Consider the following 24,040-nt stretch of genomic DNA (forward strand, 5'->3'; position numbering starts at 1 on the left):
ACTGATCCCTATTATCAGACTCTTCAGGCAGTTTTATGTAGTACTGTTATTCTGCTAGACATCCAAGGGGCTGAAGGAGTACCAGTCTTGTGCTGGACCTTGTCTTTATTTCCAGGTTGCCTTCTCTGTCATCAAAACCCACAGGTCTTTCACTTCAGCTCAAGAAGGAACACTACCTTTCCTAGATTTTTACTATCCTCCCTACCAGAGGCCTCAGATTTGGTGAACTTATTATGGGCATCCATGCTATCTCTACACTAGCCTTGAAGCCTTGAACAAAGATGATGGCCCAACTGATCTTATTTCACACCAAACAAGTGATGTAAATCCAGGGGACTAGCACAGTTTGTAACAGAGGTGAAGTTTAGTGACATCAACAATGTTTTTTCCAGGACATAGGGCAAACACCTTCTCTTTGCCTCCTCTTTTGCTTGCTTTTAGCCTCCTGCCTTCAAAACAAATGCAATTTGTCTTTGGTAAAGCTGCTTCTCAGAAAGCACTCTTCTCAGTGTGACAGCACAAGACAGGTCAGAAATACGGCTTCCAGTTCTGGTTTGTGGACGGGAATATGACCATGACACTATCCCATATGTGGTTGCAGGATGCTAATGCTACCCTGTATGCAGTATGCTGCTGTACCCAGGTACTCTTCTGCCTTGGCTTGTTGTGTTTTGGCAAATAGCTTCCCTTTTCAGGTGAGCATGCAAAGAACTCCCAGTGCAGTTAAACCACCCATAGCTTTTGACTACCTCGGAGATGCACTAGACAGAAAAGCTTTATTATGGGTGTTTTATATATCTTACCTGTGTTGGTGGTAGAAACAATGAAGGTGAATACCCAAACATGCCATGCCTTGCTAAAGCAGTGGAGGAGCTGAGTAAAAGAGATGAGAAAATGTAGGATATGGCAATCCAAGACAGAGTCGCATTTGTTCCTGGTGAAAAGGGTACATTGAACGGCATGAAAATGTAATTGGGAGTAGAAGAGGGGGGAAAAAGAATCTATTTAATCTACTTGTCCTCTGCATATTCTGAAGTCATTACACTCTGATTTACTGAGAAAGAAAGCACAGTATTGTTGTGAACTTGATTTGTTTCAGTAGAATGGTCTAATAGTCTTCTTTCTGGGTATCATGAATGGCATTGTCAGGAGACCAGCACAAAAATGGAAGATTTAAGAGGTCCACTTTTGCAGAATCTTTACTAGTGATGGTAAAAATATAAAAAGAGAAAAAAACTTAATCTGATTTTCTAATCTTGGGTCATATTTTGAGAGATAAAGAGAGATTATATCCCTAGGGGAAAAAGCATCTCTTCTTTCTTTTTTTTTTTTAGTGTGACAATTTTCAGCTGGATACAATTGAGAAGAAATATAATATAAACATTCACAATGTCATTTTAAGTCTCCCCTTTAAAGGCTATTCAGACATGAGTGGAGAGCAACATGACTTGAATATCTCTTTAATTGACTGAGAGAGCTCTAAAAATAGAGATACTGTGAGAAGGCTAAACTAGAGGACACAGTTACATGTCTGATCAAAAGCCAACCACAAGCCTGTGCTGTCTTTTTCCATGAGATTCCTCATGTGAATAAAGGAAGCTAAAGGAAAAGTTAGAAGATTAAGTTTGGGGAGTATCAAAATTAGACAAGTCAGTTTTCAAAGGGTGGAAGATCATGGCATGTATTCTGTGACTTCTTTGTAAAGTGATGAAAACTAAAGCAGTACAATGAGTGTAACAGGCAGAGTGGGGTGGTCTTCTTAGCCAGGGAAAGAAGTCTGGGAAGATGTTTATGTCTGTCATGTTTGAATGTTAGTGTTATGTGCTAGCAATTACTGAGACTGGGGTCAGCATGAGACTAATTAATGGCCTGTCATCCCAGTTGGAGACCTTCTCCACTGATAAACTCCAAGTCCTTTGCTCTTTCACCACTCTCCTCTTGCAAGTTATAAGGCCCAGATGTTTACTGTTAGGAAACTTCTCTCCGCAGCCTAGTGTTTGAAAATGGCTGAAGCAGGCCCCAAAACTAAGAGGAGAGAAAATCCTCTAGAGACCTCAAGTACCTTGCTGGTCTGTGGTGCTCAGTAGTAATCAATCCAGCACATTCTTATTATGCTAATTGCTTCCTGCAGAGTGAGTCATCTTGACATTCAATAGATTGCCCTAGATTTGCTTGCGCTTTGGGAATAGCTTTTAGTGAAAAATAAAGTTAGTTTTAGTTTAATAGAAAGATGAAAAACTATTTGCTGAGTCTAACAATAACTTAAAAAAAAACAGCAAAACACCAAAGAACAATATGTTGTTTTCGTGGTTATTCTGATTTCCAGTGTTTTGTTCAACTCGCAGAAGAAAGTTGCAGTTCATTAAAACTTTTGACACTGTCGTCTCCAAATTGCAACCTCGAACAGAGGATAACACATCCTTTTTTTTTTTTAAACTCTTCTCTCAATGAATGTAATTATGCCCCTAAGAGTTTGGGTTTTGTGGGGTTTTGTGTTTGTTTGGGTTTTTTTTTTTTTGTTTCTTTTTTGTTTTGTTCCCCCCCCCCCCCCCAATGGAATGGAAAGCAGAACATGAATGACATGAGCAAGATGTGCCGAAGAAGTGCTATCAAGAACACAGAGGTTGTATTTGCTCAGGATAATCAAGATACGAAAAAAGTATTAAAAGCTGCCTCAGAGAGCTATGCAGTTCATTACTACTATGAAAACCTATGAAAAGCTAACGCGCTTCCCATTATGTAGACTAGAATAATCTTGGCGAGTACTTGGACCCTCCTTGCAGGTTGACAGCCGCCAGCGGTGGGGTCGGGGATGGGACCGGACAGGACAGGCAGATGGGTCGGACAGATCACCCGGGGGAAGAGCGGCTGCCACTCGGAGCTGGCCAGGGTGCTGACCAGGGATGTTTCGCGGCAGGGGGTGGTCAGCGAAACAACACAGCCGATAACAGTTAAAGACTTACCTGAGTGATTCAGAGACACTGAAGCACGCAAGAAACACCATATATTGACCAGTTTTCAAATTGGAGTAAGAGGTTGGACTAGATTACCTGAGTTATATGATACTAAAACTGAGGGAAGCACCAAGTCAGTGGGAAAAGGCATGTTTGTGTGTGAAATTAATTTTGTTCTGTATTGCCTTTCAGTAGGTTTGCAGTTGCCTCAGTGTGCTCAGTTTAACTTCTAATTTTCAGAGTCGGACGTAAAAACTACACCACTGAGACCTCGATCTTAGGTTGGGTTTGGTCCCTGAAGCCTAGCCCCTCTGCTTTGCTGTGCTCCCATCAGAGGAGCTGGCCCCAAATGGACTTTTGTGTAGGTTTGCAACAAATGACACTTTCTGTTTGCATTTTGGGAAACCTACACCCTTATATAATGAGATGACACTTTTCCCCATTTTAATCTTATATTACTAAGCGGGTTATTATTGATACAGAAATTGTTGTTTATTCAAATGAGATTATGATAAGTTAAACAAGGTCATGAATTACTTTCATGACTCTAGGTGAAAAGAAAACTAAAGAGTTTTGTTTTCATTACTGGAAAAAATAGCTTATGGAAATTTCACTGATTCTGTAATTGTAGCAGCTTTTTCTCTCTGCCTTCCTGGACTTCTAAGCTTCTGTTTTCATAACCTTTAGACATGACACTGCATGTCATTGCACTTTTGTCTAATTGTTTCCTTGTTTGGTAAATATTCCTTGTTAAACAGTTCGGTAGTCACTCACTATATGTAAATTCAGTTATGCTACTAACCACTTTCTTTACTTTTTAGCAAGGTCTTTTAACCCTGGTTCTACATTTCTTCAGAAAGACTCCTCTAAACAGAGATAGTGCTCTAAATGAAGACCTATGCCCTTGTTTCATGTGCAGTCCTTAAAATTCTTTGTGTTGTTTTCCTTGCCTATGTTTATTTGCTTTTCAACTCTTATAGGTCAACTTTTTTTGTTGCTAGTTACATGAGCCAGCTCACATGCCATCTAGGTTTGTGGATAAAGGACAGGATAAAGATGTAAGATATAGACTGATGCTGCCTCCTGAACTGACGCAGATATAATGGCTCTTTGGAGCTGGGTACATTTACTGATTCCTCAAACTGATTTTTAATTCTTAGTGCATTTTATGTATTTGGTTTGACTGTGTGCTATGGGGAGAAAAAAAAGTCATTGCTCACTTCTTTGAATTCATGCTGTTGTTTAAATCAATTCAGTACTGCATTTAAATGAACCCACTCACTCTGTAAGATGATACTGCATGTTGGATTTTTTCAAATGTTTCTGGGCAACCCAGTATCACAAGGCTTTTTCATCCAATCACTACCCATAAACTATTCCAAACAGCTTGAAATACCAGAACCCCTAAAATATATCTTAGCGATACTTTCTTTGCTGTGGTTATCTTTGCTGTTTAACTACATTTACTTAATTGTAATAAGTGGAAATGATTTTATTTTATTTAACCAAGAAAGATCAGTAAATAAATCTGCATCCTTATTGTAAAATTTGTCTTAAAATAGTTAGGAATTTCCTCCATATCTGTAGGTAAAGCTTTCTTAAGAGGCTCAATTTTTCTCATTAATAGAGAAGAAAAAAGAAATAAAAATGTGTCTGCAAGTATTAAAGAAAGTCAGCAGTTCTTCCATGCTGCCAGAAACCAATCTCAGTGTTTAAACTCTGCTCAAACTCTAATTGCAAATTTCGCAGAAAGATCAATCGTTGCTAGCTGTCTTTGATGTCTTTTTAACTAGTGAAACTCAATAGATGTCTTTGATTCATTTGAACTATTTAGGGGTAAAGCAAAGGCAAGAATGTTTTTTGTTTAGTGGAGCTTTTCCTTGTAGAAGCTCATTGTTTGATATACCAGCTAAATGGAAGTGCTTTTAAGACAGTCTGAAAAGTAAAAGCCAGAGCTTTAAACTTAGGTGTCTATCACATGATAACTAAATCCCTATTTTGGTACCTGTATAAGCTGATTGATTTCCTTTACTGCAGCTCCCTATTCATATCAGTGGGATCAGAGGGCCTTCAGGAATTCAGAGAGCCATTCCATTGTTTGAGTGTTATTGTCCTTTATACAAGTAGAATTGGAAGCCCTGTATATTTTTTATGAGCTGAAACTAACCTTATTTATTGCATATACTGCGTGCTACTAATAACATTTTAGAGAACTTTGTGTTTCTATAGATGGATGAGCTTTTTAATAAATCAACCACATATATGCAGATGGTCTCCTGACACCTTCTTCCGAGTCCTCCTGAATGCTGTCTTTCCTACCCCCACCCACATTCAATGCAGGCTGTGGTTACGAATGTTTCACAAGCATTTGTATTCTGCTCATGAGACTGTAGAAACATTCATCTTGCGTCAGTTCTACAGGGTTAGGGTTGCTCTTGAAATGCCTAGTAGCTGTGCGTTTCATTGTGGGTTGGTTCTAGCAATACCCTTGTACGTATATGAAACTGCTGTGAGAAATCCTTTGTAAATCCTGGTAAATAAGTGAATAGTACCGTTACTGAACAATAGTTGGTCTTGCAAAATTCCCAAGCATTTTCTTATCTTTGCTCGCTGTGTGTTGTCCCACACTCTTACTAGAGAATAATTCATCATGAGAGTACATTGTCTACTTTTTACTACACCAGGTATAAGTAAGTAGATAGTTGCAATTTTCCTAGTCTGTTTTGGTTTGCTCCTTTTCTTCCATCCTGAAGTTGCTGAGGGAGAAAATACATCAGGTTTGGAGGACTTTGTCACTGAGCAATCATATTATTTGTTTTCTACCTACATTTCTCTAACTGGAATATAATAGCTATTTACTATAACAAAAACTTCTGTGTATAAAAGTAAAAATTTGCCCCTACACACAGTAACTTCCACAGCTAGGACACTGTATGCTTCAGTGGAGGATATTAGTTTAAAAGTATATCCTACATTTTCCCAGACATGCAGAACAACTCATTAAACTCTTGTAAAATAGTAACTACTCTTGTTGTTTAATAGACATGCAAGACATTAAAAAAGTATTTTTTCCCCTGTCCTGGGTTCAGCAGTAGCAGTCATTTTTCTCCTTCTTAGTAGCTGGTGCAGTGCTATGGTTTTGACTTTCAGCCTGGGAACAGCGCTGATAACACCGATGGTTTTAGTTGCTGCTCAGTAATGTTTGCTCTGACCAAGGACTTTGTGAGTCTCATGCTCTGCCAGGGAGGAGGGGAAGCTGGGAGGAAGCAGAGACAGAACACCTGACCCTAACTAACCAAAGAGGTATTCCATACCACCACACATCATGCCCACTATATAAACTGGGGGCAGTTACCCGGGAGGGCTAGATCACTGCTCAGGTCAGGCTGGGTATCTGTCGGTAGGTGGTGAGCGGTTGTATTCTCTTCCCTTGTTATTTCCCTTATCTTTATTATTATTGGTGGCAGCAGCAGTGGTTTTGTGTCATACCTTAGTTACTGGACTGTTCTTATCTCAGCCCATGGGAGTTACATTCTTTTGATTCTCCTCCCCATCCCTCTGGGAGTGGTGGGGGAGGAAAGGGGGGGAGTGAGTGAGCAGTTGCGTGATTCTGGGTTGCTGGCTGGGCTTAAACCACTCCATTCCCCTGAAGTGATGATTTGTGCTTGCCCTTCTTTCTGTGAAATGCCTAGTCAAAACTCAAAAATGTTTTGGTGCACTTTTTTTTGACTTAAGCTGAGAGCATTGTGTCAGTGCAACCGTGGTGTATACAGTTAGATGGGCATAGCTTTTTCTGCTCAGACTTGGAGCAGATTAAGAAAGGAACAAGGAAAGAGTGGAGGATGCGCAAACTATTTAAAACCAGCATCTGAAAGTTTGCTGTCTAAGCCCCAAAGATTGTTTAGGGGTTGCTGCTAAGCATTCAGCAGAATGCAATATCAAAAAAACACTGAAATACCTGGTATGTCCACGTTTTAATACCGAGTGCAAGAGAACTGGAGGGGGTGTGTGTGTGTGTGTGTGTGTGTGAATTGCTGCCTGATGTATAAGTGCTGCACAATGTGAGTATTTGAGCCCAAGTCAACTGCAGTCTAAGCAGGAGGGTGTTGTGTACCTACCTTCGGGGGTGCTGGCAAGGCTGAGAACCCCACACAATGAATGGGGTTTTCCTCCATGCTCGTCGTGGCATCTGGTGGTCCCAGGAGTTGAGGTGAAAAGAAGGTTTTGCTGAGAGTTTCTCAGCAAATGGCTGTTGGCAGAGTTTGATTCGACCTATGAATCAAAGTTTATCCTTCTTACCACACAGAACTGAAAAAGAAAAAAAATCAAGTGTGTTGTTCAAGTGTATGAGCAAACAGTTAGGGAAGCCAATGGAGGCAGCTATTTAAAAATTCTGGTCAAGCTGTTTCTTGAGGAATTTGTACGTTTATTTTTTTTCATTCTGTAGAGCTTACAGGGAATGCAGCTCAAGCCATGGAAATGTTGAAAGCTATAATGTCTTTCAAAATAAGAGACCCTCTCTGCACCCAGTAGGCTGAGTTCCTTTTTTTTTTAGTTAATCATGAAGCAATATTTCTTTTTTTATCATTTTTACTCTGATGTTTGTGGTCCTAGTGCATTGTAAGTCATAAACTTTGGATCTAGAAATTTCCCAAAACTTTGCATTCTCCCACCCATTAATGTCTCTTTTGTCTCATAAGGGAGAATTCTTTTCACATTCCTCGAGCATTCATTGTTTAAAATGCTGTTTATGATACACCATCAATAGTCTGTTTTCTAAAATAAACAATTACAATCTTCAAATGTGCATGGTTTGGTTTGGTTTTTTTTTGGGGGGGGGTTGGATGTTTGGGTTTTGGTTTGGTTTTTTGGTTTTTGTTTTGATTTTTTTTGTGCCTGTGTTTTTTTCAAACTTTTTCTTAAATTTTCCTTATAATCCCCACACTGGGCTGGTTGATTCCATTGAATTAAATGCCATAATAGCAATTTGAAAGGTTATTTTAATTCACAGCACGTACTTACAGTGACTTCATGCTGGGTGGAAAGCTATTAGAGTTCACACTGTTTTGAAGTTTCTACTTAAAGTACAGCTTGAGCTAAAAGTGACTGCCAGTTAGTTAGTGGTAATCTTTGTCTTTTGTGAATATGCAGGTATGTTGCAAAGTGTTTCCTCTATGGTGTGTGGTCGCTCTGAAGTTAATAACCTGTGTATTCTTTTGGGTACAAGATTTTTTCCTGCAGCAGCAGAGTAACGTGTTCAGTCTCCTAAGCGTTCTTCTTCATTCCTGTGTCTGCATAGAAATATCTCATGAGATATTAATCTCAAGAAAAAGTAATACTGCCTGAAGTACATATTTGTGAGGAGCACAGAGTTTACATGAGCTTGTATGTTTAATTCCACTTCAATCCTTGATAAAGACACAGCTGTCATGACTGAGACATCCTTGTAGGGACCTACAAAGAAGCTTGCCCCACTTGGACCACTTTTGTGTAAGAAATGAGCTTCAGATTTCAGTATTTCTTAGTTGGCAGTGCATCTGGGGAGCAAAGAAACTAGTAAAAAAAATAAATACAGAAAATAAGGTAGCTGGAGGTTCATGGTAGGATCTCTTTCTTGTCTCCTAGAGGGATTTCATAGTCACCATCAGAGTTTCTTCTTGTGGCAATTGTTTTGTCATCAAATATTGAGGTTTGGTTGTATGAGAATGTGAAAAATCATACCTGGCTTATTTATTAATATTCATAATTATCATACACATGATCATAATTATTTTACACATGCTACATACAGCATGTGCCAGGGTGTTACATGCCTGGGATCAGCCTGGCAGGGGCTTAATTCTTAACTGTTCAACAAAAGGATTGTAAGTATACTTATATCTATCCCTCTGTTTTGTGAGAGCATTACCATACAAGCAAGGTTTTTGGCTTGCTTCTTGCTTAAAATATCACACATTATTCCATATATTGGTGGACTATAGAGAATTCTATCCAAGTTATAGCTAGCACACACATTTAGCAACTCTCAGAGGAACATACATTCTGGTTCTGACAGATTTTGCACATTGAACCTATAACTTTCCACAGCTTCACTAATGTGCTTTTGTAATGCAGGTTTATAAGAACACTAAACAATTTAGGAATTATATGGAATTTGGTAAATCTGCCAGTAAAGTATCAGTGTGGTTTCTTGATATGTTCAAATTCATGTATGTTCCAACCCACAACATTTGCTAAAGATTTATGATACAGAAAAGATTTTCTCCCTTTCCAGCCCTCAAGACACTTTCATTCTCATCCACATTTCTTCTGTTTCTGTATACAGAAGTAAATTCTAAATTATTGTTAATATTTTAGATACATTTCAAACTCTGTACAGTTATTTTAATTGGTAGCTACGACCAGAAAGGCCAGGTTGACAATAAATAGGTTTATATATCAAATGCCTGAAAAGCTCGCACACGTGAGACCTATTAGATAACAGTGCACCCAATTTTAAAGGAAATGCTTCTGAAGAAAGTCCATCTTTTATTAAAAAAAAAAAGTTTTCACAGAAAAAAAATGCTAACCCTAAGCATTTTTTTGTTTTGTTTTTAATGAAAACAGGTATTTTTCTGCTAAAATAACAATTACTTCTAAAGGATAGAATGAAGATTGTCATTTGTCTCCCTATGGTGGTGTAGTGTAGGAGACGGGCTGAAAAGCCCTCTCTTTCAGGAGGAGCGGCTCCTCCCGTCCTCTCTGGTGTTCGCTGCTGTCAAGTTAATTCTCGCTCTGGCTCCGGTACAAGGGAGCCACAGCCACGTTCCACATTCCCCTATAGAGAATACCCTGTCCCCGACAGTGATGGTTTTTGGAGCCAGTTGCTGTCAAGCTGTCATGTCTTGACAGCTCTGTAGGAGGAACAAAAGGCCCATCAGACCGAAGATGATTTGTAAACAATGAAGAAGGAGTGTTTGCTACCCTGCCATGTCTGACAGTGTAAAAAGCCAGGCCACTGTTGCCTATGGTTGACACATAGAGAGCTAGCCTTTAAAGTGTCAGCTGCATCCTAAAGGTGCAAGAAAATGTTAAGACCAGAATTTGGCTTCTCATTAACTCCCAGGGTTTTGCTGGCTCCTTAAGAAAATCAGTCGAACAACGCCCTTCTCATCAGGATTCCGCCTTCTCAAAAGGGACAGTAAAGCCACAGCATTTCTTGCAAATTCAGGATGCTTATTAAAAAAAATAAAAATTAAAATCTATTCTAATTTATGTTCTCAGTGTTTTCAGTGTTTTTGACATCTTCAGCATTAAATCAGACAGAACATTGTATTTTTTCCCAGTAAGAATTTGGTTGCTGATTAATGTCTTTGGCAGAGAGTGGGCAAAAATTAATGCATTAGCAATGTAACAACGAAATCAAAGCAAATTAGAGTTGCATTATCTAAAATAAATGGTATTTTGTTAGTACTATGTAATGTTCTTTTAACTGATGACAATGATTTATTTCTGCTGAGATGAATGATGAAATTAATCAGTGAATTGCTGGATAGATGCTTTGTTAAATTAGTCTCATATTCAATTGAGAGTCTTAATTGCTTTCTGTGCTTATTTGTCATTGAATTTGCAGGGTTGTGTGCAGGTTCCTTTCTTTACATGAATATGAACTGGAACATCTTCATTGATTATCAGTAGATTTTCATTGTTTTAAACCAGGGAAAATGAAACAATGGGACCTTTCTTTGTTTTTGTTTGGAGATGCCTTTTAAAAAAACCCTTATTTAATCCTTTTTGAACTTATTTGATAATTACTTTTTAAGGGAATTTACCCCACTTATTCCCATTATGCAAGGTGGTTTTAGTTAACCATATTTGTGTATTCTAGGGTAATGATTGCTTTAAAAAATGGGGATGAGTTGGTTTTTATTTTTACTTTTTCTCTATTCCACTAGGTAAACTGCTGCTGTGCTATTTTTTTTCTAGTCCACCCACAAGACTCCAGCTGTTTGTTAAAATTTTATGAATGAAGAAAATAACAAATATGTTGACGATGAAAATAAGAGTTTCAGGAAGCTAATATTAATGAAAATGTGTTTGCTACAACTTTACAGCCCAAAGGCAGCATTTGTTAGGCCACCTTATAATTCTAAGGAGAAAAACAGCTGAGCTTTTCTGTGAGCATTTAGCATAGACGACAGCTGGATCCCCACAATGTGAGAACTTATATGCTGTTAGCTATGAGCAGACAGTTTGCCTAGCAAAGAGTTACACTGTGGGAGGTAAAGAAGGAAAGCATGAGGAGGTTTTTGTAAATCCTGTGAAACATATTTTGCTGGTAATAGAAACCTAGAAGCAAACTTGGGTTTACTATATAGTATTATCTCTAAATAGCATCATCATGTTAGAAGTCTAACACTTTTGATTGAAAATTGCTGCTTACTGAAATTACAAGGAATGCCCAAATCTGTTTTACAAATAAGTGCAACCAGTTTAGTTCTGGAGGAAGTTGTAACATTCTTCTAATCCTTCAACTCCAACATAGCATTCAAAAAATCTGAAGGCAGATCCCCCACACTATGAAGATAGGATAAGATCACTTGGTATGAAGAAACAAATCATTATTGGAGCCCACCTTTGATGCTTTTTTTACCCTTAAAAGGGTAAAATAACTCTAGGTTTAGATAATAAGTTAAATATTAAATTCAACCTTAAATCCACAGTACATATGCTGACAAGCCAGCTGTAGGAACAGCTAGAGGATGCATCTTAAAAGCCCAGGAATGATGTGAAAAGCTGAGTAATTCTGCTGCATGTTAAGACTGGAACTACTTTTAGGTAAACTCTGTTGCAATTTTGTTTAAGCATCTTGCACTTCCAATTTTGGGCCGCCCAAAGGAAGGCATGAGCTGAATGCCCATGGGAGGAAGTCACAGAATGAAGCCCGCAGCATTTTAGCTTTGAAGAGCCTCTAAGTGCCTTTATCTGTGCTGGCTGTCCCATTAGCATCCTTTGGATGGGGGAGGGGAGGGAAGTGTGCCATCGCAGGAACATCCTGCACCAGAGAGGGAAAAGATAAATGGCTTTTGTAGGGAGAAAAAGGAGCAATATGTTTTGTAGTTGCTTGTGGACAGCACTTGAGTTTCACTTGTATGATCTGTGTATGAGCAGGCAGTTCGTTTGGATGAAGAGACTCGGGGCAGAGTTCATGAAATGCCCCTGCAGTCCCAGCAATAATATAGATCTGTGATTTAAATGTTTGAAGAAAAATCATGGCCTTCTGGAAAAGGCATCCATTGAACATTTTAAGGTAAACACTGGCGTGTAGATTCTGTCTGATGTCTGTGCCATGTTGTGAACTCTACAGGGCTTTGCTGAGTGAGGCATAAGTGTCTGTGACCTCTTGTGGGTATGCTGGCTTTTCACAGAAAACTGCTTTCAGCCTCATTTTCCTCCAATGTCCACAGAGTGGATTTCTTTGCAGGTTAGACAGAGGGGCATCCACTGTGGTGATTTTATCTGCCTCTTTTACTTCCCTTTGGCTCCCCCAAATCATCCTGGCAGCCCTGATCTTGTTCTTTTGTTTCTTGGGCTCTCTGGAGGACTAGAGTTTCAAAGCTTCACGTCACACCACGACAGAAATGAATGTACGCAAATGACAACTAATATTATTATCTTTGAACATAACAGGGTGTAAGCCTCCCTTGAAGGACAGCAGGTCATGTCAAGCAATCTCAAAGGCTGCTTGCAAGTCAGAGAATCTTGAAGCATTTAGTAGCTCCTAAATGTTTAGTTTGGGACATCTAAAGCCACTCAACATGTTCTAAAGCCACAGAATTTATGGGACAGTGTCCACAGCTCTTAAAAGTGAGGCTTAATAACTGCTGCCTTTTTCTGTGATTTGTCACAGTCTTGCCTTTGTATAACTAGCTCCCTTGGAAGGAGCTTTGATATATCTTGAATAAGGTACTGTTATTTATAAGATGTATCTCTTCTACACTTCCTCTGATTCCCATCCCCTCCCTTCCCCATCCTTTACTGAGTATCTGAGCTCTCATTTGGCCAGGGTCACCTCAGAGATGAGGTGTCCTTTGAATCTCAAGGTATGCTCCTAGCTCAATAACTGTGTATATTAAAAACTGCTCTTGAGAAGGCAGATGCAGAAGAGTGCAGCTGCATACTCAGTATTGCACTGCCATGTTGTCACTTACTGGGCTCCTAACGGTGGCTGGACTTCAGGAAACTAAAATTTGTTTTTCTGCTTTAGCATATCTTAATCTAGAGTTAGAAAAAATGCATTAATATTTTTCATTAGAAAGGAGGTTGTGGCTTTATACTGGCTGAATGGAACTTAGTTTGCTGAGAAAAGAAGATAAATAAATATGAAGAAGTAAGACAGCAGAGATAATTCCTAAGAAATACAGTTTATGCTATAATGCGGGATCTGTTTCTGGACCATGTACACTATTACAGTGCTTGGCGAATACATGATGCAATGTCAGACATTGTTCTGTACATGTGAGTGAGGACAAGTGCTGCCATCATTCTACCCTCTCCTCCTGGAGAGGAGAACTGTTTTGTGGTGGTGCATCCTGTTGCTGTGGCATCTGCATTCTTGGAGACCTGTGTAGTAATTTCTATCTCTACTGCAAAGTCAGGTTTTGACAGGGTTGATACATAAAAAATCCCTATACATTTTTTTGCATTAAGAGAATATTAACTCTTATATTGTAAAAAAAATTCCATTCTGTAGCTAAATTGCACTGCTTTAAATTCACGTCTATTTTCACCACCTTTTTGTTTTTTATATGTTGGGCTGCACTATGTGCTGCTTAAATGACTTTCCTGACATCACTAAAAGTGAATGACTTGGGGCTAACAGGTACATGTCCCCCCTGTAATTTTGGGATCCTCTGGAATGAAGACAGCTACACAGATCTAATTTATTACTGCATAGGCTAGTGTGACAATTTGACCTTGTTCTTTTATGCCCTGCTAAGCAGCTACAAGAGTTCCTTAGTTAAAATGGTCTCTTTCTAATTTTAATTTATCCTGTGTCTGGGCAGCTGAGCGTTTAAGGAGTTGCTGTCAAGCTCTAAATATCTTTGCCTAAGGCTTCACAGTGACCTATCCTAGCAAAACAACCACAGAGAGAGCCAGGGTGACCCCAGATTCCCAGTGCCTGTCTGTCAACACCTTGTTCCCTGTTCCTTGCTTCCTTTCTTTCCCAGTGCTTTTTATATATCAGCTCAGGAAGGTCACTTTCCTGGAACCTTTTTTTTTTTTTTTTAAATTATTTTTTCCTATTGTCTTATTTCTCCTGTGTCCTTGCAGCTTGGCTAGAAGGCTCCCTCTGCGTGGCTTGGTCAGTATCTAACTCTTGACCTTAGGCAGTTTTGGTTTAGCAGAAATGTTATTTTCTGTATCCCGTCTGTTGTGTCCTGCTTTAGGGAGTGGGGATAAGACCTGTCCTACATCTACTTACCAGCTAATTTCTGTACTTTGTTTTTTCCCTAGCTCCTAATTCTCCCTTTTCTTTCCTCACTTTGAGCCCTGCCAGCTCCCCGGCTTCTCCAGGAGCAGCTGCTACAAAGATATGTGTGTTCTCTGTCAAACTGGTCCTTGTTTTGTGTTGCTAGGCTACTCCCTTCCAGCTGCCACTGAAGAAATGCTCTGTGGTGGGAAATGGTGGGATCCTGAAAAAGAGCGGCTGCGGAAAACAAATAGATCAAGCAGATTTTGTGATGCGGTAAGACAGAAACCTGAATGACACATTGTCTCCCTTTCCCCCTGTTAAATCTTGGACTTTTCAAAGCTATTCAGTTGTGATTAATGAGTTATAATTTGCTTTGTTTCCCCGCCCCCTTTGCAGGATGCTTTACACAAGTGATTTGGATCAAAGTGTGAGGGGAGGCAAAAAAAGAGAGTTTTGACTGGCTTCTGTAAATGGGTTTGTAGAGTGGGGGGACTGTCTGCATATGTGTGGGTTCAGGTTGTGGCAGATTGTGCAGTGTCACAGATACTAAGGAGCTGCTATTCTCTTTTAATTATGCAGCATTAAGCAGGGTCTCATCCTGCCACTCATCCTGTTCTCTGTCTTCTGCAACTCTAAATGCCATCATATGCATTAGTAGGTACTGAATTATAGGGAAAAGCTTAAAGACATGAGCTGGAACAAGCTCAAATCTCTCTATGTTTTTCTTCCCTCAAGATTGACTTCTGGATGGCTGATTGAGGAAAGGCCAAACCTTTTCTCCTTTCCTTGATGCAGAGTTTTTGGAATTCCTCACATTTCCTTTCCCTCCAGCCTTCCTAAAGTTATAAGAACCTGTCAGGAGGGATGCTGAAGCAGCTGCTGCTTTCCTGATTGAATTTGGCACCTTCTATGTCTGCATTCTGTAAGGAAGAAAGACAGAAATTAGTTCTTCCCTGTTAAACATGAACAAGGGAGAAACTGGAGGAGTGCTCCCAAAGAGATTGCAAAATGGGGTTTCTTTAGGATTTGAGAGGGTTACATAATGAACACCCACTTTAGTGGGTGTCCTGGGTTCAGCAGCAGCAGTTATTTTTCTCCTTCTTGGTAGCTGGTGCAGTGCAGTGTTTTGACTTTCGGCCTGGGAGCAGAGCTGATAGCGATGTTTTGGTATGGCCAAGGACTTTGTGAGCCTCATCTCTCCTTGTGAGATCCCAATGGCTTATTATAAAGCCATACAAATTTTCTGCACACCAAACAGTATTATTGTGATTTCAGGTTTGCAACTCAAAGACGCAAAATGCCTTCAGTGTTAAAGCAAAGGAATACAACAAACTAAAGGCAAAAGGAAATGTATACTTGGAGCATTTACAGAAGAGAAGATGTAAGGCACAGGGCGAGAGAGGCAGTGTGCTGATTGCCATTACTGCAAAACTCCTTGGGTGTTCCACAAACTAAATATAAGAAACTGCAGGGTATATACCATGGTAATATTATCTAGATGCAATGGAAAATTGGAATGCTGCAGGAGCAATCAGTTACAAAAACAATAGAAACTTTTTTGTTTAGAAAAACTTAAACAAACCCATCAGTTGTTGCAGCTTGATCAGAAAAATCTTTTTCTTTCCAGGCAGGGTAGAGCAACCATTACCCGTGCAGAACTTATTTTGAATTGGAAATAACTGATAGGGAGAATCCTGCAAAAATCCCAGTAGCTGCCTTCAGGCTGTATAGTATCAGTGATGTGCAGTCATATTTATGGAAAATGTTTCAGTTCTTTTGGGTCACAACTAAGGCACTACTGGGAGAAAGTATTTTTATAGCAGGTGGAAGACGATTTAGTTGATCTTTTCTAAAGCTGATTTTGATAATCTGAGAGCTGAGAAAGAGCACAGCAGTAACTTGCATAACATCTTTCATTAAAAAAAAGAAGAAATTTGTGTAACATCTTGAAAATATTTCTGCAGTGCGAAATGTCATGCCAGGTATTGTCCTTGTTCTTTCCTTCAGTTCACGTGGTTTTGTGATTTCACTTGAGTGTACTTCCATAAGCTTTATCATATGACTGCAGCCATCGTCTCTGATCTATTGTCATCACCAGGACTAATTAATGAGTTTAAGCTCATCTTGTTGCTGGGAATTTTCTACAAATACAGTTGTACCAACATAGAGATTAAAAGAGCAGCAGTTTTCAGGCCCTAAGGCAGAGCATACTGCATCTGCAATGAAAAAGGTGCATTGCATTTGGTCTATGTGTTTAGGTAGCGTGGTTATAATAGGCTATTCTGACATCTGGCTAGTTTTCAAGTTAGTAAACTTTATTTCTAAGTAAATAAATTTATTTTTCCCCTCCCTTCATGCTAATGATTATTTTGAGAGAGAAATGTTGGGTACTAAACCCTAAGCAATGTTTTTGTCTGTACTTTGACAGAAGAGCCACATTTTTCTTGTCATTAGATTTTGAAGAACTATTTCTACATCTCACAGTTCTCCCTTTCCTCCAACCGCTTTCCATGGCTCTGCTGCTGTTTGCTTGTCTCCCAGAGAAGTGGAGAGGAGGCATTTTGGGGTTTGTAGACAAGTAAACATGGCTTTCAGCTGCCTTATGCAGTTACTGTCTTGACGTTGGCCAAGGTGCCACAGAGGAAAATAAAATGAATGTTTGCAATTACATATTAAATTTGTATTAGTCCCTAGTGTTTAGTATATGATAACACTCAAAAACAGTCACACAGCAGCTACCAAGCTCACATGCATCAGCCAAGTTGCCTAGATTCTCTGCACCTGTGGGGAAATAGGCTTCTGTCTGGACCAAACCGAGAACAGCCATTTCTGCCTGGTGGGGGTCGAAGCATACCTTTCATTTTACTGTTGCAGCTGTTCCTACCTATATGAGTTGGAAGGTCTCAGATGTGAAAAAGACAGTGCCACTCTGCCTCTGGATTACTTTTTTTCCCCACTTGAAGGCTGTGTCTAAGTCATATTGTTCTTCTACATGGCAGACCAAAACGTTCCAGTCTTCTGTTTAGGCTCGTGTTAAAAATGCTGGCCTGAAATGCCTGATGCTTCCTTCTTTTCTGTATGTTCACATGCTTATTCCGGAGTACCAGATGCAAGAGTAAGATAACAAAAAAGGAATTTCTTAGGATAAGTCTTTTGTTTCTTGGTGTGCTCCTCACCTGCACAACACTCGGCACTCTGCTGACCTGTTCAGGAAAACAATCTGAAGATTGCAGAAGTTTCTGTCAACCGACTGATTCCTTGCAGTTTCCTCTGGATACTCAGGCCATTTGTTAATATTTCATGCAGACAAGGTGGGAATTAGACTTACTGATGAAAGGAATTAGATATGTTTAAATAATGCATCTGAGATTTGCCTGTGAAAGAAATTTAATTATTGAGATGTTAGGATAATAAGAACTAGGGAGAATTCTTGGTCCCTCACAGTGCTTTCAAATACCCTTCAACTAAAACTGGCTTCTTACAAGCTTGCCTATGAGTTTATGTTTATCAAATCAGAAGGCATTATACTGTAATCTGCCAGAGGTCATTTATACGATCTTTGTCCTCTGATGCATAACACTTATATAGCTTGCTTCACAAATATTTGTTTGACCTGCCATTGAAAACTGCTGCTGAGAGAGTTTCTACAACCTCTTCAAATAGTATTAATTGTATTAAATTAATTTGTATGCTACCCAGTGCAGGTGCAGGGAGCAACTTACTGCTTTTATTTTATTTTATTTTATTTTATTTTATTTTATTCAAACCTTTCTTGATTTTTAAGGTTTTATCATTCTTTTTGTCCAGGAATTAAATTTCCCTTGTGGTTCTAGTCTTTCTTGCCCCCTTTTTTTTCCCCCTTATCAAAGTTTGCATTTTCTGAGGCCTCTTATTTGGATTCCTGTTTTCTGGCTTCTTTTTAAGTTATCTAGCTTCTCTTAAGTTGCAGTAAATCAAACTAGAAGCTGCTTCCTAACTGAAATCTCATCACATTGTGCACATCTTAATCAATGTAGTCATGTGAAGAAGAAAATATTCCTGGAAATGTTAAATTTTTCTTGTTGAATACGTTTGAATCCATCTATGTTCCACATAGGTGGGGCTTTGTTGTCCTTCTCCTTGGCATTTCCTGATGAGAATTTAAGAATATGGTTTTGAGAGCTGGCATTTGTATGCAAATACATGCAGATGTAGCATGACAGTGGTTTTTTCTTTAGGGATTCTGGATGTTTTGCATTAACAAAAATAGCAGAGAGTACTCTGTGTGCACACTAGTGCCCTCTCCCTTGGATGCTGCACGAAACCAAAACTCATGAAAGTGTAGCCAACACTTTGCAGCCTCTCTTGCTGAGTAAATTTCTCCTGACCGTAATTTACGGAGCAGTGCACAGGCTTGGGTACTGTTTGAATGCATTTTCATCTTTATCTGCTGCACTTTCCTCCTTTTCCGAGGCCTTTACTACAGTGTATTTAGGACTTCATTGTCTCAAGGTTTCTCTCTACTTCTATTTTTTTTGAGTCTTGGCTGTGCTTTCCAAGGTAAATTTGCTCAGTCACTTTTTCTTTATTACATTATCACCCTACCTGCCAGAGTAAGACTGTGAGATGCACATATTTAAATAGCCACTTAATTGTTTTCTCTGTGTTTTCTTGGTAATTTCTGTATGCTGTGTATTACCCCACAGTCTAATATTAAAAATGCCAGTTGCCTGTTGTTTGCAAGATGTGTAATCTTAAAATAACACAGAGTGGTAATAGTCTGGAGCCTGATACTGGTAAATAACACAGAATAGAGTGAAAAACAGAACTTTAAAATAATTTTTTGGTAAAAAAAGTCTTTTCTGTAGATAATAATGGCTTCTTCTACAGCCTTTCAGTCTATCAGAAATGCCAAGTTTGTGTCTTTGCTTGGTAGTTACAGAATGTTGTCTCTGCAAAAGGTATTATTTCTGCATTTCCTAACAATCTAGTACAAAATTGACCTATTGTGTTTATAGTTGTGAAACAGTAGGGAGCACCTGTAGTGTAGTCTCATATTTATACAGCACTTTCATGTTTTCTGACAGCCTGCTTTCTTTAATAAAAAACAACAGCCCCACACCTGCAAACTTGCAGATTAAAAAAGACTGAGGCTGAAGCACGTCAATCCTGAATGCCATTTAAAATCTTGACTGTCTTTCTGTGCACAGGTGTAACCTTCCTCCTCTATCCAGTGAATACAGCAAGGACGTTGGATCGAAAACACAGCTGGTGACTGCAAATCCCAGTATAATTCAGAAAAGGTAGAGAGCATGTTTTTCCTTCTCCGATCAGGGAAACAAAAAGAAAAATGCTTCATCTGTGTTATGGGTATTAGTGCATCAGAGTTGTGTTCTTAATGATCTTCTGGACCTGGAAAAGGATCTATAAACTATGGCATAGGCAGTACTTTGGCATTAGGTGAAATAATACAAGACTAACCCCTGATCCTTTTACTGTAAGCAGGGAAACTTAGGGAAGCTGGCTTTTACAGAATTATTTTGATTACCAGACTCCCCTCAGTCCTTCCAGCTCCCTCCCTTTACCGTGCACTGGTCATGTGCCAGAGGTGCTTTGGCTGCTTCCAAGCTAAGCATGTACTGATGAGTGGCCCAAACTACTCTGCAGATCAGGTCAGTTGGCTACTGCATCCCACAGCAAACGAAGATATTAATTTGGGTTTCTCTTTGCTTCACCACTGATAACTTCAGGGTCCTTGCTGTCTTTGTATTATTTGATACTGACTTATGGGTACAGAAGTGTCTAGGGTGGAACTGATCAACAGGTTGTTATCTTACAAGCCTTACTTTCCTGAGAAACTGGGACAAAATTTTGTTATGTGAGTTGGTTGGAATTTTCTAAATGTCAGTAGCTGATAAGAAAATGGAAGGGGAGGGGGAGGGGAGTCAATGTCATCTCTCTGATTTTGCCTTCTTGAATTTTAATTGCTATGTTATTTGTGTATCACCCAGAATGACGTAGGCTGTTCTCAGTCAGAACGAGATCTGGTAGTAACCTGCCATGTTCACTGAAAAGCACAGAGGGAAAAAAGGCATAAACTGAGGGGATGAACAGAAAATGATTAGGCATAAAGAAATGTATAATGCAGGTACTGGGAGGTGAAGGATTGTGAAAAGAAGCAAAGCAGGGAAATAAAATGAATAATAGAAAGCCAGGTGTTTTAAAAAGAAGAAAGGCACAGACTTGGAAATGGATGTTTGATGGTATTTAAATGCAATATTTTTCCTCTCTATCATGAATTGAAGGGTTCTCTAGTTCTGTGTGTGATAAAAATGACAGTCTTGGGCAGAGTAGAAAAGAGAGGGTGAGCAAGAGCGAAATGGAGTAGTAATCAGCTTCAAGAGCTGATTCCAGGCAGAGAGTGTCTGAACAGGAGAAGGGAGAGAAGTGCTTGTGGGATGAGATCAAAGCAAACCAAGCAGAATTGGCAGAGGATGACACCAGGTGCCAGGCAAGAAAGAGCTGCTCAGGGCCTGAAGATGGGGAATCTGAAAATACTGTAGGATGTAGATGGCTAATGAGGCTGATTTAAAAAGTGTTATTTGTTGGCCAGAGCACCCCATCAAGGAAAGCAGATCAGTTTGGCCATGACATTTTGAATAAAATGGAGCAGTGTAAAACATGAAGCTTCCAAAGTACTTTGCAGCTGTCAAGGCAAAGGGTTGTTAAATTCATGGATATCTATTTTGCACACACCCCTCAACAAGGCCTAGCATGGAACACTCACTGTACTTACTATTTTTGAATAGAAGAGGAAAAGAGTTTTTAGGGGTATTGCAGGGAGACTGAGAAGTTACGCTAGAGAGACTGTGGAGTTATCCAGCAAGAAGGAAGGGAAGGAGTGAGCAGATGGTTGAAGAAACAGATGGAGAGACTGAGATGCTATTTTGTGAGAAGGGGATATCACAAGGAGGAGTTGGGAGGGGTGCGGGGAAATGGGAAAATAGATAGGGAGGAAGGGATAGATGAAGGAAACGGGATTGTGGGCAATGTCAGCTTTCAAAGTGAGTGGACGATAAATGGGATGCAAGACCTTTGAGAAAGTAATGTGGGATGTATATGGCTATGTATTGATTAGGAGGAGATCTACAGCCAGTGACGGAGAAAGGCACAGACAAAAATTCATACTGCTGAAAATTGGCAGAAGCCTCTTCTGAGGCTTGGAGCTCTTGAGAGATCTGACACTTTGCTTCCTCTGCCTTGTCAGGAAGAATTTTAGGGTTGTTTTTTTTAAGGTAATATTTTACTGATGTTTCCTGTATGCTGTCCAAATTCATTATTTTACCTCCTGTGTGTTAAGTTGGAGTTGGAAAAAAAAAGGTTAAATCTTGGAAATTAAAATAGAAAAAAAGACTGCTACTCTGTAAACAAATAATCAATTTTTATGGAAAGAAGCTTTTTAAGGAATTAGGCTTGCTCTTAAGCCCAGACTTCCATGTAATTCAAGGACATTTAGATTAGTGACTGATATTTATCTCTTTCTATGCTATAAGTTAACTAGCTTCACATAACGTTATTATTCATTATCATTCTTCCCCTCTCCCCTTGTCCTTACTTTGAGTAGATTGATATTGATGAGGCTTGACATCTCAATTATCTCTCAAGTGTGTTAAGGCAGATTTAGTGAATTGGTTCTGCAACATCATTCATGGCTTCTAAAAGATCTATCCTTACCAGATAATTGATGATGAGGCATGTTGGATAGGGCAAAGTTTTCATACCAGGGATGTGAAGACAGTTTTCTGTGTTGTTCTAAACCCAGAATTATTGCCTTTAGAAAACAAAATTGTTGGTGGTAATTACTGCAGAGTGATATCTGAGCTACCACCGTTTCCCTCTAGGTTTACAGCTGTAGGATGGGAGACTCAAGATTTTCATCTCAGAGTACATTGACTTTAGAGATAGCTTCTAAACACTGCTTTTTGCAGAACATAGAGATCAAGTTCTTACTTTGTTTTAAGCAGGAAATGTGACACTGCAGGTAGTACAACTTTCACTTGTAAAATACTGTGCTCAGTTGTCATTTGGGTTCGAAAAATGATGAGGAATTTCCTACCCTAACTTTGCTTCATATAATACAGGAGTAATGAAAATGAATGTGTTATGATAGAAATTTCCGTGGCTGACCAGGAGGATGCATGATGACTGCCCCAGCTGTTTTTCATTTTGTTTTTTGTTTTTGCCTAAAATATTTCATGGACATCTCCCATCAGTTGCTGTTGGAACTCACTCAGTCCTCTGAGCTGGGGTAAAACTCATTTTTTTCACTTTGCATTCAAAACTTACTTCTCTGTCAATCCCTGGTTTGAGATTGCAGTTGGGATTGAAATGCTGCATAAAGCTATTCCTGGGGCTGCTGTGACCTCTCCCACACTCTACCCCTCAACACTGTTGAGGGACTGCAAAAAGCTTCCTATCTTTGATGTTTCTGGTTCATCCCCCTACCACCCTAGTCAGCTTGGCCTTATCTGTATGGAACCACTTTGTAGGCAGAAGGTTATTCTCTGTTTGTTCTGGGTTTTGTTTTCTTTGTGATGTGCCTACAGCCATTCTTAGGCTCTGGGAAAAATCAGCAAGGTTATGCCATTTGCAGTGATTGTTTCTACATTCTGAACATGTATATAACTATGGAGTGGGACTAGTCAGTGGATCACACATGAATATACAAATAATTAGGTAGTGACTATTTTTGACCAACGGCATGAGATTTTTGACTAAGAAATTTAAAGAGTTACTATTTGGGATGCAGATATTATGTGTTTCTGAAGTCACTGGCTCTCGGCTGTTTCAGAGAAGCAAATTCTAGCAATTTCTTACCATCTTCAGGAGCTTTTGCAAATGTCATATGATAATACTCTTTTCTCTAAACTTTTAATTAAATCTGTAAATAAATGCCATTTGCAGCAATCTTTCTTTCCAGTTGCCATTTCTGCTTACTCAGTCTAATCCATGCACATATATATCACCATTAATGCAGATATAATAGTCCAAATAGTTGGTTTTCCAGCATTCAGCAAGTTTCCAATTGACTGATGTCTGTTGGTATTCTATTCATTAGCTGTGTAGGTGTTTCTGAAAGGTGTAGAAGTAATGTTATTAGAAAATGGCATGATGCCTATGGTAGCTTTCCTTATTCCCCATAATTCAGCATCAGTATTACTGATAGAAGCCCCTAAGGTCTGTAACACGCACTTCCCAACACTGTCTTTGAGATGTAATCTGATAATTGCTTGAGTTGTGTGAAATTTTTCCCACTTCTCCTTTCAGGGTGCTGTATTTTCTCAGCACTGATGGTGCTGGAAGGAAGCCATGTTGTACTTTGGGGAGAGCGTAAATTCACTTGGATGAAGGCCAGGTCATCCGTGTATGTGTTTAGGGCTTTGGAAGTTACTTTAATTAGACTAATTATGAACATTTCTGTGAAATACCTGTGCTGTTATGGACAGGGTGGAGGTGTAGTTGATCCATATTTTTGCTACCATGGCGTTTCTACTAGAGCATGCCCTGTTGCTTTGAATATAGAAATAAGCAAAGGATTAGCTGAGGTGGATGTGGAGATGTGGATATTTTTGTTTAATTTTTTATAGTAGAG

General features: G+C 39.3%; 1 protein-coding gene across 1 annotated transcript in view; it reads left to right on the forward strand.

Annotated features, from left to right (window-relative positions):
* Nucleotides 1-24,040, forward strand: part of ST8SIA1 (ST8 alpha-N-acetyl-neuraminide alpha-2,8-sialyltransferase 1) — a 121,113-nt gene that overhangs the window by 48,534 nt on the left and 48,539 nt on the right. Inside the window, exons 3-4 of the mRNA XM_062616855.1 lie at nucleotides 14,573-14,682; nucleotides 19,599-19,691. Of these exons, the coding sequence (XP_062472839.1) occupies nucleotides 14,573-14,682; nucleotides 19,599-19,691 (203 nt within the window). The remainder of the gene's footprint in view (nucleotides 1-14,572; nucleotides 14,683-19,598; nucleotides 19,692-24,040) is intronic.

This window comes from Pezoporus occidentalis, unplaced genomic scaffold (genome assembly GCF_034315485.1).
Source record: "Pezoporus occidentalis ecotype Australia unplaced genomic scaffold, CSIRO_AGI_Poc_V1 ctg19, whole genome shotgun sequence".
In the NCBI taxonomy this organism is placed as follows: domain Eukaryota; kingdom Metazoa; phylum Chordata; class Aves; order Psittaciformes; family Psittacidae; genus Pezoporus; species Pezoporus occidentalis.